The 16452-nt window shown below is 33.2% G+C and overlaps 3 protein-coding genes across 3 annotated transcripts; 2 read left to right on the top strand and 1 right to left on the bottom strand.

The window, feature by feature from the left end:
* Window positions 1-337: 337 nt before the first annotated feature.
* Window positions 338-3526, top strand: LOC113864494 (gamma carbonic anhydrase 1, mitochondrial-like). The gene is made up of 5 exons (XM_027498263.1): window positions 338-496; window positions 960-1103; window positions 1414-1539; window positions 1623-1774; window positions 2835-3526. The coding sequence occupies exons 1-5, from the start codon at window positions 382-384 to the stop codon at window positions 3117-3119; spliced, it is 822 nt and encodes a 273-aa protein (XP_027354064.1). The 5' UTR covers window positions 338-381; the 3' UTR covers window positions 3120-3526.
* Window positions 3527-4515: 989 nt separating this feature from the next.
* On the top strand, window positions 4516-7951 carry LOC113864492 (uncharacterized sugar kinase slr0537-like). Its single transcript, XM_027498261.1, has 8 exons — window positions 4516-4840; window positions 4991-5245; window positions 5357-5428; window positions 5538-5576; window positions 5904-6011; window positions 6377-6474; window positions 6642-6753; window positions 7414-7951. Exons 1-8 carry the CDS (start codon window positions 4685-4687, stop codon window positions 7666-7668), a joined length of 1095 nt encoding a protein of 364 aa, XP_027354062.1. The 5' UTR covers window positions 4516-4684; the 3' UTR covers window positions 7669-7951.
* A 521-nt stretch (window positions 7952-8472) lies between these two features.
* Window positions 8473-12532, bottom strand: LOC113865344 (ornithine carbamoyltransferase, chloroplastic). The gene is made up of 5 exons (XM_027499822.1): window positions 12304-12532; window positions 11651-11985; window positions 10655-10786; window positions 10296-10571; window positions 8473-9073 (listed from the first exon to the last, which is right to left on the bottom strand). The coding sequence occupies exons 1-5, from the start codon at window positions 12455-12457 to the stop codon at window positions 8891-8893; spliced, it is 1080 nt and encodes a 359-aa protein (XP_027355623.1). The 5' UTR covers window positions 12458-12532; the 3' UTR covers window positions 8473-8890.
* Between the last annotated feature and the right edge of the window lie 3920 nt (window positions 12533-16452).

The raw sequence follows: 16452 nt of genomic DNA on the forward strand, positions 1-16452 counted from the left end.
GATTTTATTTTTTTTATCTCAATCATAATTATAAAATTTGAACTTGAAACCGCAGGTTAAATATTATAACTTCTGCCGATGCAAATATAAAGAAAAAGTATCTTAAGAAATGGGCCAAAGCTTCTGCTAGCAATGAAGAAAAAGAATCATCAACTGATTATTTTAAAGAGTTTTTTCTTTTTTCCAAGAAAGCATATTTTTTCAGATAAACTTTGTCAGATTCAAACCCCACATTCCCACAAGCCAGAAGCAGGCCAGCCCAGAGTTAATTTTGGGCCGGGCCCATTTTGTTTGAGCATTGGAAACCCCAAATTGCCCTCACGATGAAACGGGGATATTCTATTCTACCGTCAGTGTAAGGAGTTGATCGAGGTTGAGGAAATGGGAACCCTGGGGAGAGCCATATACAGCGTTGGGTTTTGGATTAGACAGACTGGACAGGCCATTGATCGTCTCGGTTCTCGCCTTCAGGGAGGCTACTACTTCCAAGAACAGCGTTAGTCTCTTTCCCTTTCTCTTTTTTTTTCTTCTTCTGTTAATTCCTTCGTTAAATTTTGAAATCATTGCGATTCCTTGATTCGTACAATAGCAACATTACTATTTACGATGAATCTTCATGATTCGAGAGTTATATTATTCTTTTCCAATCTGAATTGCTCAGTCACCTACCACAGTGCTTAGATTCGATCAGACAGTATGCAAATAATTCCTTCTCTGTAGAGATTGTTTTGAAAGATAGTGTTAAATGATATGCTACTGGCAATGTATGCATTGTTTCTTGGTTTTCTTGCTTGGACTTCTTATTGTTTTGATTCATTTCCTTGCTCTCACTTTTAGTGGTATGAAATATGAATATGAGTACTTTAGCGTTTAACTTGCGTCAATAACAGGGATTAATGTGTTACTTACTGCTTTGTCATTATGCCATGAAATATATTGAGTAATCTTCTTGTGTTTAGTGTCTAGGCATCGAACTCTGATGAACATATTTGAAAAGGCTCCTGTTGTTGATACGGGTGTATTTGTCGCACCAAGTGCCTCCATCATTGGCGATGTTGAAGTTGGAAGAGGATCATCGATTTGGTACGGATGTGTTTTGAGAGGTAAGGTATCTCAGTTGATCAATTCGGTGTGACAACATTTGAATGATTTGATGCTTCTGTAGCTAGTGAAATTTATTTATGGAATAATTTGTGATGCTTTATTTCTACCTGGGTTATACTGGTAAAACAATGACAACAAAGCTATTCAACTCGAACACAGTGGCTTTCTTTTATTTCAAAACACTGTTTTCACGGGAAGTTCTGTTTCTTTTATATTTTAATGTAAATTGAATGTGAATTTTTTGTCGTTTCTGTGTTGTTGATGAAGATATACTGGGTAATTGCTGTTTTAACTTCACTTATTGAATAGGTGATGTTAATAGCATCAGAGTTGGAAGTGGAACTAACATACAGGATAACTCCCTGGTGCATGTTGCAAAGACAAATTTAAGTGGAAAGGTGTTGCCTACTATTATTGGGGATAATGTTACTGTAGGTAAGTAATGTTTTTGCCATATCCAAGAATGGTGCTGTGTTCTACCTTTAGTGGGAATTTATGTTAAATTTTTCATTGAGCAGGACATAGTGCTGTTTTACATGGTTGTACTGTTGAAGATGAGGCTTTTGTTGGTATGGGTGCAATACTACTTGATGGTGTAGTTGTTGAGAAAAATGCCATGGTTGCTGCTGGAGCCCTTGTGAGACAGAATACAAGGATTCCTAGTGGCGAGGTATGTTTGTGGGTGCTTGCTGTCTGGCTACCCATTGAATCAATGAGGATTAGGATCGTGTTCATGTTACTCTAAACTGTTTTTGGGAATGATTCCATTATTGAGTTCACATACTGTACTGCTAGTCTTGGATAAGGAGGGGGTCAATTATGCTTATGCTTTTATTTGATTTATCTGTTAGTTTTTCATGAAATATTGTTAGTGGTTTTGTATAGTTTTTTACAAAATTTGAGGATAATTATTGTGGCATTAAAGTTGGTTAATATTATATGTATTAGACCCCAGTACCCACAAACCAATTTGATATGCTCACTCAAGATAAAAAATAACCACAGTCCATTGCTTGATAAGAACCTTGGAATTGATTAAATCATGATCCTTTTGCTTATCAAATTAAGAACATTGGTATGAGGAATAGGTAAAATAGTGACATGTTCAATGAAAGAATGAATCTTGGCGTAAATGCCACCATGACCCATTGCTTAATAAAGCAAGAACCTTGGTATAGATCAAACCACAACTTGTTGCTTATGAAAACAAAAACCTTAGTATAGAAGATGGATAGTTGATGTTATAACTAAATAGAATTACGTGGTTTATAATTTGAGTGAACACTACCAAAATCCTCATCAGATCTGCAAACAATGACTCTTAATCAACTGTGAATATCTTAATAAAATATGAAATAATTCCTAATCAGATCTGTAAATATTTTGCAAAATACTTTATCACTTGGACAAAGTTCTTGTACTAGCCTATTTAATACATTTTTTATCTTCTGAGCCTGTGTTCTTTTAATTGACTCGATTGACAGAGTCTGTGAATCCTTTGTTCTGTCAAGGTATAACTTTGGTTCTAAACTCTCACCTGTCTCAGCTACGCATCAATCCAGAATCCTAGACCACTTAAGTGTTACTTATACTAATGTCATGATTGTTACATCGCATCTTGAACTGCATGAGTTTATATACCCACCATAGATTTTATCATAAGATTCAACTATTTATATTTTTCCTTTTGGTAGAAAAAGCATGTATCTGAAATTTTGTATGTTTTGCAGGTTTGGGCAGGCAATCCGGCAAAGTTCCTGAGAAAGCTCACTAATGAAGAGATAACTTTCATCTCCCAATCAGCCACCAATTACACTAACTTGGCGCAGGTCCATGCAGCTGAAAATTCGAAGTCCTTTGATGAAATTGAGTTTGAGAAGGTCCTGCGAAAGAAGTTTGCACGTAAAGATGAGGAGTATGACTCTATGCTGGGTGTTGTTCGTGAGATCCCACCTGAGCTGATTCTTCCTGATAACGTCTTACCTGATAAAGCAGAAAAAGCTCTTAAAAAATGAAGTATTTAAAAGCAGTCTTCTGTCCCACTCTTGAAGTGACATCAAGGGATATTCTTGTTTTTTTTTTGGCAAATTCATGGAAAAGGGATTATTTTCATTCCCAATAATACCAGACATTTTCTAGGCTAGAATGGTGCCTCCTTTAGATCCAGGAAGCAATTGTTCCATGATATTTCAAACTGTTCTCTAGTTCGGGAAAGGCGAGTGCCCTGTAGGATCATGTATTCTGATCTTTAGCGTTTGATGTTTCCAATTCTAGTGATGCCACATTTTTTCCCCTTGATCTTTATGTTCAAGACATTATTTGTCTCAACTTGTTGCATTAATTCTCGTTGAAATTATTCTTAATATGAGAACATCGACGCCTGTGTTTTTGTCTTTGGTATGGATACATGCATCTTCATTTTGTAACTCCTCGGTCGTTTGTTTTTTACAACCTGCTCTTTTATTTATTTTCTAGCTAATTTGAAAAATATGATTGGGATAATGATTGTTTTATGGAATAGCCTAAATTAAATGTGAGTTTTTTTAACCTTAATTTAATCAAATTCAATACAAGCTAAGTTCGATAAAAATTAAAAAAGAAAAATTAATCTTTATCAAGTTTGAACACCATTTTATGAGCTCAAGTTGGATTAAAAGAAAATTATCCAATCCATTAAAGTAAAATCAATCTGAAAAAATTCATATTGCCGATTCTATCTGGCAGGTGAAAGTTGACACAACTTATCTCACTTCTCTTCTAAAAAATAGTAATTTATTTTTAATATTTTTTTAAAAAAGTTTTAAAAATAAATAATCATTGCTTAAAATTATTTTAAACGAACACAAAGGAATCCTGGATACTCAAAAACACCAATAATTCTGCCATAAGTACCGAGTGGGAGAAACTCGGGACCAGTAGACGGAAGCGTCTCTAAAAACTTCCCCGTGTCCAGCTGTGGTGCCATTGTTTCAAAGTTCAATCAGAACCTTCAACATTCAAAAAGTCTCTATAATTTTGAAAATTAAATGCATGTTTGAAAGATAATATTTTTAATAAAATTATTTTTTAAAAAAATAAATTTATCCAAACAAGCAATAAATTTTAAATACTTTAATTTAACTGCAATACAAATTTAATTTTAATATAAAATTTGTAAATTATTAATCAATTCAAGCATATGATTCGTATGAATTTTAAAATTAATTACTATAATAATCAATATTTTTAAATAATAATTCATAATTTTTAATTAACTTTATGTAATAAAAATAATAATTTTAGTTCTTGAAATTAAATTAAATTAACTAATAATAATAAAATTGTATTTTAAAAATATTGATTATATTTAAATATAATAAAATTATTTAAAAACTCCAAAACGAGTAGTGTTAAGAAAAGCATTTAATATATTATCCCATAAAGTGCTTCTGTTCCGATTTGTATGGAGGGTAGCTAAGAAGAAAAGACACTGAAGGGTTTAGGGGCTTTACAGCAGAGCAGAAGCTCATGTGGATTCCGCAAATCTCGTAGCGCATTTAGATCCACTGAGAGAGTGAGTACAGTGAGTGAGCAGTGAGCGATGGGAGCCGAACGCTTTTCTCCCAACGAAAACGACAACTGCGACGCTCCCTTCATCCTCGGTCTCCAACCCTCCGCCCTCGTTGACAGCGTCGCCACCGTTGATTGGTCCTTATTTCATCACATTCCTCCCGCCGAACGCGGTGGCTCCATTCCCGTCCGTTCTCTCTCTATTCTAATCCATTTATGCTTTGCTTTCTAATTCTCTTCTAATAACGCTAATCACATAACATCAATTAATACGGTGCTGAGCTCAATTCTCAATTCTCAATTCCCTCTCCCTAACCCTACCCTTATCCCTCTGTAGGTTGGTATTGATGAACTTAAAGACATACTAAGGGAGGTTAAGTCTAAATCCCCCGATGCTCGTTCTTCTATGAAGACTCTCGCTGGTGGCAGCGTTGCCAACACAATTCGTGGACTCAGTAGTGGTTTTGGAATCTCCAGTGGAATTATTGGAGCCTATGGGGATGACGAGCAAGGCCAGCTTTTTGTCAACAACATGACCTTCAATGGTGTCAACCTCTCTAGACTCCGTAAGAAGAAAGGACACACTGCACAGGTTTGCTAAATGCTAATCCTTCACCTCAATTTCTCTCAATAACCCTGAATTGTAGATAGTTATCATATCATATGACGAGTTAATTGTGTTGATAGCTTTTCTGTCTACCAGTGTGTTTGCTTGGTTGATGCCTCGGGTAACCGCACAATGCGACCCTGTCTCTCAAATGCCGTCAAAGTTCAGGTGCGTGATTATGTGATCTCAAACCCCGTTTGTGGACTCTTGGTGGTTAGGTTAGGATATCTTTTCTGAAGTTTGGTTGTCTGATATAGCCTTTTTTTTTTTTTGGCAGGCAGATGAATTGATGAGAGAGGATTTCAAGGGCTCCAAGGTTGAGTTCTTGATCGGTTCAAATATTGTGCTGCGGACATTTTTTGTGTTTGTTATCCTGTTTTTATATGTTGTGATATTTTTTATTCCTTGTTATTATATTTTTCTAATTATCATGTGATGACGGGGATTCAATTTATTAGATTATAGGGATGGCAGTTTTTTCATTTATTTTCCACCATAATAAATAAAGGTCTTATATCCAGTCTCTGCTAACACCCTAAAAGCTTGCTCTTCTGTCCCATCCAACTAGGTCTACTATCACTATTAATAATATATCACCCAAAGGTTTTCTGCAAACTTAGTTGCTGATATATTTTCATTTCAGTGGTTAGTGTTGAGATATGCAATTTTCAACTTGGAAGTTATTCAAGCAGCCATTCTTTTAGCCAAACAGGAAGGCCTTCTTGTTTCCTTGGATTTGGCCAGTTTTGAGGTATTGTAATTTATGCCACTACTCAGAATTCCCCCTCCCCAAAAGTTCTTTTTATACACATATTCACATGCATACATGCACACACACACAAAGGTTTGATGAAAGTTAAATTCAACAGTTATTTTAATAGGTGTCTTCCCACTTGAGCTTGGGCAGTTTGTAATTAGAGCTTTCATTTTTGACATTTCATTTTGACGAGGATTGTTTTAATAAAAGTGAATTCTGCTAACACAGATTGTGCGTAAGTGCACAGGATGCCTACCAATATAAATACAAATGCGGAAGTTTCATTTCTAAAAAGTTCTTTGCATAATTTATACAAAAAGTATTGTATTTCTCACTCATGATCTCTTTATTTTGGCTAGATGGTCAGGAACTTTAAACTACCACTTATGAAGCTATTGGAATCTGGGAACATAGACCTTTGCTTTGCCAATGAGGATGAGGCAGCTGAACTTTTAAGGTGACTATCATTTGGATTTGACCCAGCATTATATCAAGATGTATTTTGTTGAAAATAGAATTGATCTTCAGTTTCCTAGTCATTGACTGTTTTATTTGCATTTAGTGTGTATTTCTGCATTTTTCTATTAAATAAGTGATGTCAATTTAATTTACCATGGATTTTAGGGGCGAACAGAATGCTAATTCGGTTGCTGCTGTAGAATTTCTTGCAAAATACTGCCAATGGGCTGTTGTAACATTGGGCGCTAATGGGTGCATTGCTAAACATGGGAATGAGGTGTGTTCCAGTCATTCTATGATTTATTCAATGGGGTTCCTTCACCAATTTTGTGTTTTATATTTTTTTGAAAGAGAGGAAGGGGATTAGCTGGCTCTGTGTGAACTTTTTGTTATCAACCATTGTTATTAACCACAAGACACCATAATTAACTAAAGACACGGTGCCGTTTATTCCACCTTGTACAAATTTGTTGTGAAGCATTTGCCTGCACAACGAGTTTTTCAGGTTGATGAAGCTTTCTTGCTGATCTATTTGTTCTATGCCTGTATTATGATAAGCTCCAAATTTCATTCTGCCCATCCAACCAACATAAATATATTGAAGTTTCCAGAAGAGGGTGAGAGTTAAAAAAGGTAGCAAGAGCCATTCCCATTCTGCATTCTCTCTCTATATTGGTTGAACCTTTCTGGATGTGACATCACACCTATCAGCAAAGATTCACCAACAGTAGGAGCATGGGACTAGTGTTTTTTGCAGGAATTGTTTACTGTAACATGACATATTCAGTTTATACACATCATTCCAAAATCGTTAGGGAAGAGTTCAGTAGTTTTAACTACCTTAGTGCATGGTCTTTTTGTCAACTTGCATTCTAGTACAGGTTCTGAAAAAATAAAGTCACCAAAACCTACATAAACTAACATCTTTACATTTCAGATAATACGTGTACCAGCCATTGGGGAAGCTAATGCAACTGATGCAACAGGAGCAGGGGACCTCTTCGCAAGTGGATTTCTGTATGGAGTGGTCAAGGGTTTGTCACTAGAAGAATGCTGCAAAGTAGGCTCATGTAGTGGTGGTTCTGTTATCCGGTCTCTAGGTGGTGAGGTGACATTGGAGAATTGGCAATGGATGTACAAGCAGATGCAGATAAAGGATCTTCCCGTGCCCATCGGTGTATCAAATGAATAGGGGCAACTGTTGCTCCCTTCCTTCGTGCCGCCTTCTATCTTTTTTACTCAATTTTTTCTCTTGTTTTTTCTTCTTTTTCCATTTGCCTTTTGTTTTTATTATTCATCTCTTACCATCAAATTCAAATGACAGCTAGATATTTTTCATGAAAACTCGAGTGCGTTTGAGTTTCTGATGTACTTGAGCTTGAGGCAATTATGAATTGTCCCTTCCAGTTTAATATTAACATAACAACACACACCTAAGTCATGGTTACTTGACAACATATTTAAACTGTCGATTGAGCTGATGACCTCCTGCATATGTATCAAAGATGAGGCTGTTGGCTTCAATTTTTTTTCATCCGTTATAATACTTGTCTACGAGGTTTACCTAGTCGTTTTTGTGCAAGAGTGATGGTAGCCTGATAAATAATAAATAAATTATGAAAAACGGCTCAAGTGATTGACACTAATATAGCATGCCATTGCCAATCTTAAAATAAAATAACCTTTGTTATAAAATTTTAAATGTCATAAAATAGAAAGGAAAATTTCTTTTCATTTCCTCTTCGAGGTCGGAATAATATGAAAATCCAAATATGATGTACTTGAAACAAAATGAATATTATATTAACATATTTCTCAAATATCTAGAATAACTGAAAAACCTGATGTCTAACATATAAATTTTCCGTCAAATTCTTCTAGTGCATACTTTTATTTCTTCCATAAAAATTTGATAATTAATTCCTGAAGCGAGTCTTAGGCCTCGAATCAAGGATTTGGTTCCTTTAATATTGAAGTGCTACACTTTAATAGATAAATAAAATTATAATTGCTGATTAGCAAATCAACAGATGAAGTTACTTCATATTTTGCTATACACATGGCTATATTTTATACCAATTTCATCCTTGAATTTTTTAATCACCAGTTATAATTACACTTTATTCTAATTCACCCTCTCACTTAGAGAAGCCAAAGCCCAAATCAAAACGAGAGACGCAGCGATAGTGTAAAGGAGGAAAAGGAAATTTGATACCAGCATTTTATACGATTCTGCTGTTCTTCTATGGCTAGTAATACTACAGACGCAACTCAAAATTCCAACTCAATCAATCGAACATACTGCTGAAAGCCAAAAAGCAACTAACTGCTGCAAGTGTACACTGGCTGACGGCCTAACCAGCTATTGCGAGTCTACACTAATATCGCTCAACCTCAGACGATCATCCAACCATCTACTTGCCAAGTACATGGAGCATTATAGCATTCTGTGCATGCATTCGATTTTCAGCTTGTGGGAAGACTATAGAATATGGAGCTTCAACAACTTCATCAGTCACCTCCACCCCTCTCTCTGCTGGTAAGCAATGCATGAAAAAAGCCTTTGAACCAGCCATATGCATAAGATCTTGGTCCACCTACAAAACAAAATTTGGTTTCATATAAACAGTAATAAAACAATTTAAGCATGTAACAGATTCAGAATTCATGAACCAGTGCAACAAAACTGATGAAGCAGAAAAAGAGAGTCGGAGGGGATGGGGGTGACATCTCCAGTTTTTCACAGCCTTGATTGATCCACTCAACCCTATCAATAGGGTTACAACTACACATTGAACAACTTGTTGGTAACCTTGGGTTATACTGGGAACTATCTGTGAAATAAAGCTCCACCAGCTCATTCTAAATACCGAGTCCATCCCCATGTAGTTTCTGAACTGCTAATTAAATATTTTAATTATATAATCATCAATTTGAAACAAGCTACTTCCTTTTTCTTTCTCACATTTGGAGGTGCACGCTCTAGGTTCTGGAGGTGGGGAAGGTGGCCTGGTAGAGTAACAAACTTCTGATATGAACACCCACGTCTTAATGATTTCAGCCAGTGCCAATTGAGCTACAGGTTGTCAGGCTCATTGGCAAGTTACTTACTATTTTGCTTGTAAGTGCATACAGAAGTCAAATCATTTCAGCCACCATTCCAGCACAACATAATTGCTATGCCAAATAACATTTTATTTTCAACTGAACATATGATTTCTGCATTAACTAGTAAATATTCCACCAATAACAATAACAATAACTAAGTCTTATCTCACTAGGTGAGGTCAGCTACATGAATCATACGACACTATCGAACTCGATTAAAAATTAAATTTTTAAAAATCTTGTTAATCAAAAATATCTTTTAATAACTTTGTTTAAAGTTTTTTTTAAGTCTCCTTTGACTCCTCTTTACTGGACTAAGAATTATGTAATCCATTTTTCTTACCAAGACTTCAAAAAGGTTTTCTCTGCATATGACCGAACCACCTTAGACAATTTTTAGTCATTTTTTCTACTGTAGGTGTTAATCCAATATTTTATCTTATACTATCATTTTATATCATGCCTCATCTCATGTGTCCACTCATCTACTTTAACATTATCATTTTGTTATTCATACTTTTTTCTAGTGTTGTTCCTTTAAGGCCTACCATATAAAATAGTTGGTCATATTACAACTAAGTCCTTTCAACAAAGTATCATTTGAGCTAAATCCTAGGTGTCTTGCATAAAACAATGTCATAGCCTACAAACATGTATGTTATCTTTTAACGTAAATACATTATATTGTGACTGGTATATTAGGTAAAGTACCTGAAATCCTTTAAACACTTGGCGGCGGTATGCAGCCTCTTCTTTTTGCCCCATGCTGGCCCAGACATCTGAATACACGACATCAGCTCCTTTAACAGCTTCTTTGGGATCATTAGTTATTTCAATCTTGCTGATTCCAGCCTTCCTTGCTTTCTCAACTGTTTTTCCATCAGGTTCAAATCCATTTGGACACGCACAAACGAAGTGAAATGGAATTATGGATGCCATCAACAACCATGAGTGAACAATATTATTTCCATCTCCAACATATACAACCTGACATGTGCATTTCAGAATACGGTCAGACAGCGAATCCCTTGCCAGTGCCACCAAGAATTACACAAGCAACATAACCTGACCTTGGTACCTTCAAACCGACCAATGTGTTCAATCATAGTAAGGGCATCAGCCATTATCTGGCACGGATGGTTGTAGTCTGTCAATCCATTGATGACTGGCACAGTTGCATATTTTGCAAGATCAAGTATGTCCTGCAATTGAAAAAGAAAAATAAAAGGTGAAGCAAAAGTACTCATTTGTTGACAGAACAATAATCACATCTCTGGAGCATATAAAACTTCCTCTCAACCAAATGAAATGCCAACCACAGACCAAATTGCAAATCATCAATTATTGTGAGACACGAAAATTGGTTCTCAGGTGAAAAACCGCTAATAATCACAATATTCCTGTTTGATACTCCCAAGTAATCTCAAGGTCCCATGCTAGCATTGTATGCAATCCAGTATTATACACAACCAATAATGCAGGTCATAAATAATTAAGGCAGATATCACTCTTCAGTAAGTGCCAAATAAGAATCATAGCTGCACATTCACTTATTTATTTGCTCTTTCAGGTTATGAATGGTAGCAACATCTAACAAGAAATTCTTTTCTATAAGCAACATCTACGGTGCTTTATGCATGCGTCCTTTGCAATTTTATGAATGCATAACAAATCCAAAAGGACCTTGAGGACTAATGACGTCTTAAAACCACTGGATTTTATTTACTCTGTTCAAAATTCAGCATAGAATGCTCTATAAATTGTGCATCTAACAGCATCTAAGTACAAGGTATAGTTTCTCCTTACTTTTTCTTCCATGCCTGATTAAGACTAGCATACTTCATTAGAATTAAACCTATCGACTTCATCTATGTTGTTATTAAAATCAGAACACACACAATATCACTACGAGATACAGATCACTTCCATCGTGCCACCCTATGCAGGTTCAAATGAAAATTTAACAAGCAAACATAGAAAAAGTAAACTTAACCACAAACACGGGTAATTGCAGCGCAAAAACCAAATGGAACACAAGTAACTAACTCCTCAATTCACCAGCATACCTGATGAGCAAAAACGCGTGCCATGATGATGTCATTATAGCGAGACAGAACACGAGCAACATCCCGAGTCTCCTCTCGCTTTCCCATTTGGATATCATCAGGTCCTAAATATATAGCATGGCCACCTAACAATGAAAAGCCTGTCTCGAACGAAACCCGTGTCCTCATGGACGGCTTTGTAAAAATCATCGCCATAGTCTTCCCTTCAAAAGGGCGAAATGTCCTGTCCCCTGACTTCAGCAATGCCTTGACCGCAATGGCTCGTTCCAACATCTTCAAAATAGTGTCCTTATCAAAATCATCCAAGTGAAGAAAATCTTTCTGCCCAACTTTCTCTGTAGGAACCAGCAGAACAAAAGAATCGAAGTCAGAACACAATAACTTCAGTCTCATGGTTATTTCTTCAAACTGATATTACAGAAAAGGCGTGAAAATGCCGATATGCTCCTAAAAATGAAATGCATCTACAATTAAAATCAATAATGCTCTTGAACTAAATATCTTGCACTACATTATTAGCGCATAAACATCATTCAACGTACAGCAGATGGATAACATTTCTTAAACCCTAATTCGATGCAATTTGAAAATGAAATTATGGTCCGGAAGTTGACACGAGTGTTAACAGAAAAGGAAGAGAATAGTAGGTTTACGAGCAACGGCGGAAGAGGCGATGCACGATATTTTGCGACGGAATGAAACGGAAATGGGAAGGAGAGGAGCGCGACGGCGGAGATTCTGGCCGCCGAAGAGGTAGGGTTTGTCTGATCCAACGGAACGGTAACATTGACACGAAATCATAGCCATTTCCTCACTTCACTGCTCACTACCGCCACCAACAACACTACCTATTTTACTCACCTCTGTTTCTCTTTCTCTTTCTCTTTCAGTGCACTTCTATTTTCTCATTTATATAAAACTAGTAACTAAAGGTAAGAACATTAATTAAGAAATTATAATTAAATTTTTTACTATAAATAACGTTAAATTGCATTACAAGTTTTAAAAAAAGTTGATTAGTTATACTTTTTTAAAAATTAGTTTTTATTTTATTAATCGTGTAATATATAACATGAGCTATTGCACATTACATTAGGGTCGGCTCAAATTTATGTTTACTGCGAATCTTTGATGGTTTTTGACCAAAAGAGAGTACATTCGTTCTTTAAAATTAAAATTATTTTTGCCTTTGAAAACACGTTAGGCTGAAATTAAAAACAATATTACTGTCAGTTCACAATTTTATTTTGGGATCTATTATATATTTAGTTTTTTAAAAACTCTATAAATATAAATTTTTATTTTAAGTATATTCTAAATCATGGTTGATTTTATAAAATTATGACCATAAAAATTTTAATTTATAAACAGTTATTAAGAAAATATTATTAACACAAAATTTTAATTTATGTGTGCAATTTTTCTAGGTTTCATGTCATATTTAATAAAACTTACGAGGATTTTGTTTAATGATAAAGAATGTATCATTAACGCTTATCAACATTCATCCAAACATATATTTGCATTGCTTTGGCAATTTCTATCCATACATTTTATAAAATTTGTTTCATTACAATTATTACGTCATTTTTTAAAAAAGTTTTATTATTAAAAGCGTTTCTTTTAATCAGTACAAATAAAATAAACATGCTTAAAATTACCCATTATTCAATACATTCGAACATAATATTTATTTAATATAACTAATTATAATAAGGATAAATTGTTAAAAAAAACTATAATTGGTCTAAATACGCGCTAGAATAAGTTAAAATTAACTTTTATTTAAATAATTTTTTCATAAAATTCAAGTGGCATTTGATTCTCTCTTGTTTTCACTTTCTTTGCTACTCTTACAGAAGAGTAGAATCATAATACAATTCCAGAAAAATGATTTATAACACTTATGATCGAGTTGTTAAATAAAGAATTATAACACGATAAGTACACGAGCAAATCAAGCATACATGCTTGTTTTTTTATTATAAATAATAAAAATAATAAAAAGAAAGAAATAACAAGGGCATAAAAAAATATTTTAAAAATTGTAGTTCAGAATGAAAAAATAATTTTTTTATAAAAAAAATTCACGACACTAATTACTAGATACATTATTGAGCATGTTAATTAACTCAACTTATAATCTATATAAATCAATTAATAATAGTTATTTCAATTTAATTCTTAGTTTTAACTTCAAATTTTAATATATACTATTATGTTAATTAAAGATAGTTATATTACTTAAAAAAAAAAACTCACTAAACGTGATGGAGGGAGCAGCAAAAAATAGTATCGTCGTTTTGGACTTGGGCTTGGACTAGTCAAGCCGAATCACAAAATCCAGGTATGCCGATGTTCAATGGACCCAAAAAATGTTAAAAATGAAATCAGAGAGGGTTAGCCCCTGTCGTGGGCCATTACATCCCCTCTTTGAAACTTGCTGCTCTTCTAAATTTAGTTTACATCACATAAATAATAAAATAACAAGTTAAATTGAAATAACTTTTATTAATTAATTTACATATTCGATAATATTTACTAATTTAATCTAGTATTTCTTTCATAATTATTTTTAAACTTCTTAATAAATTTTTTTAAAATATTAATTGACAAAACAATTTTTATTTTAGAGGTTAAAGAGAGAGGGAGGAGAAATATTTTTAAAAAAATTAAATTTTTTATTTATTTAAATGTTTAACATTGAGAGGAGAAAGTGATAAAGTTTAAGTATATAAATAATATTATTATATTTTATTTTTATTTTTTATAAAAAATATAATTTTATATTAAAAATTTAAAAAATAATATTTTTATTTTTATAATTTTTTTAAATTTTACTTAAAAAATTAACTTAAAAGAATTTGAATTATAATCGTAAAATAGTAGGTTTTAGTGTAAACTCTCCTCCTCCTGCCTAGTCCTTTCTCTTCCCTCTCCTCCGAAACATAACTTTAAATAATTTATAATCATCTCATATATTAATCTATCTATTTTAAATTAGCGGATAATTTTATAAAATTAACCTAACAGAACAACATATTAATTTCCTATAGTTTCAAAATAAAAATTCGTGATTCCGCCGAAAGTATGGCCACTCAACTGTGTCCAAGTATCGTTTATTTTTGTTTTTGATTGTCAAAACCACAACCACAATAAATCAACCAGTTAGTTAAAGAGTTTTTGGCTTTTTGCATAATTTCACGTGAGGTCATAATTTAAAGTTTAAATCTCATCTTATTGTCACTTTCGGCCAAAAAGAAAAAAATAACTTACACGCCTCATTAACAACTAGATGAGTGTATGAAACATTTTTTATAAAAGATATAAGCTAACCCACAAATATCTTGACTAAAAATTGACATGTGCTTAGCTCACAATAAGTTTAAAGAAGGATGGTAAGATTTAAAAATATTTATTTTACATTCTATTTTGAAAAATTAATATAAAATATTATTTTATTTATACATTATTTTAAAAATTTAAATATCAGAAAAGATTAATGTCTACTCACCAAAAAATGAAAAAAATAACACCTTAATTAAATTTTGTATAAATAATTAACAAATGAAAATAAAATAAAATTAAAGGAGATATTTTTATAATTGTAAAATTTCCAACTCATTTACACGTCGGTGCCTTGTTTTTATTTTTTATTTAAAAAAGTAATATGGAATAATTAAGAAGAAGAGAAGCTTGTGGAGTCGACGGACCCCAAATGGAAACATGACACGAGACGTTGCATACCAGATTCATAGAACCGAGTTATTACACTCCCAACTATCATGTTCACTGAACGAGTACATGTAAATTGCTATATATAGGAATCAAAATTACATATAAATTGCAATATACATTTTATCGATAATATTGTATCTTCTTATATATTTTTAAATAATTTTTTAATTTATAATGATATTTATATATTATTAACTTGTTAAAAACTGTTAACAAAATATAAAATAAAAGTAGCAAGTAATTGAAATCAATATAAAGATTTAGGTACATAACACGGATATGATGATCAAAATTCTTATGTAGTGGGCATAAAGACAAGTGAAAATAAATTTTTAACACGATTATGAAGATGAATGTTATGATATCTTACCCAAATAATCCCATACTCGTTTAAGGAGATAAAGGTTGCTTCCAAATCCAATCCTTTATTTGGGTGGATAGTTTATTCTTTGCGTTGCATGGTCTTACATTGAAGCTTGGAATATTTCCTTTCTTTGCATTTGGGTCAATGGAGAATTGGGTTCACTTAAGACAAGATTGCCTGCAATTTCGCCATTAATAATTCTTTTAGGGAATGAATATGTCGTAATCAAAACTTATAAAGCAAAGTAAACAAATACTACTAAATCTTGTGGTGACAATGTGTAAACATATGTTTTTATTTTCGAAAAGGAAAGAAATACTAAGATTAGCACACACTGATGGCGTCCCAGTCCCTAATGAGGTGACAACTTACTCAAATTTTCGCCGCAATTGACGCCTTTCAATTCCACAAACGCGACTTTTTTTTTCTTTAGGGTTTGGAGTCATTGCTAGTTATAGTCGACTAAAAGGTACAAATGTTTTTGTTTTTGTTTTTAATTTTTTAATTGAATTAAATTTAAAAGAATCCAGGTTGAAGTAAAAAATTGCGCAAATTATTTAAGAAGACAGAGTTGTTTAAACGTTATTTATTTTATTCATAAAATTCAAAGTTGAGAGTTTGTTTAGTAAAAAATAATTTCTTACTCTTTTACAAGCATAAAAATATTTTTTAAATAGATAAGAGTGAATAATACGATATA

This window comes from Abrus precatorius, unplaced genomic scaffold (assembly GCF_003935025.1).
Source record: "Abrus precatorius isolate BTA unplaced genomic scaffold, Abrus_2018 Scaffold4, whole genome shotgun sequence".
Taxonomy (NCBI): domain Eukaryota; kingdom Viridiplantae; phylum Streptophyta; class Magnoliopsida; order Fabales; family Fabaceae; genus Abrus; species Abrus precatorius.

Excerpts from the sequence above, each read along its gene's own strand:
- LOC113864494 (XM_027498263.1), top strand. The coding sequence starts at position 382 with ATGGGAACCCTGGGGAGAGCCATATACAGCGTTGGGTTTTGGATTAGA. Across the intron at positions 1,104-1,413 it reads GTACGGATGTGTTTTGAGAG|GTGATGTTAATAGCATCAGA; the intron begins GTAAGGTATCTC and ends CTTATTGAATAG. Across the intron at positions 1,540-1,622 it reads TGGGGATAATGTTACTGTAG|GACATAGTGCTGTTTTACAT; the intron begins GTAAGTAATGTT and ends TTCATTGAGCAG.
- LOC113865344 (XM_027499822.1), bottom strand. The coding sequence starts at position 12,457 with ATGGCTATGATTTCGTGTCAATGTTACCGTTCCGTTGGATCAGACAAA. Across the intron at positions 10,787-11,650 it reads CACGCGTTTTTGCTCATCAG|GACATACTTGATCTTGCAAA; the intron begins GTATGCTGGTGA and ends TTTCAATTGCAG. Across the intron at positions 10,572-10,654 it reads GTCGGTTTGAAGGTACCAAG|GTTGTATATGTTGGAGATGG; the intron begins GTCAGGTTATGT and ends TGCACATGTCAG.
- LOC113864492 (XM_027498261.1), top strand. The coding sequence starts at position 4,685 with ATGGGAGCCGAACGCTTTTCTCCCAACGAAAACGACAACTGCGACGCT. Across the intron at positions 5,246-5,356 it reads AGAAAGGACACACTGCACAG|TGTGTTTGCTTGGTTGATGC; the intron begins GTTTGCTAAATG and ends TCTGTCTACCAG. Across the intron at positions 6,012-6,376 it reads TGGATTTGGCCAGTTTTGAG|ATGGTCAGGAACTTTAAACT; the intron begins GTATTGTAATTT and ends TATTTTGGCTAG.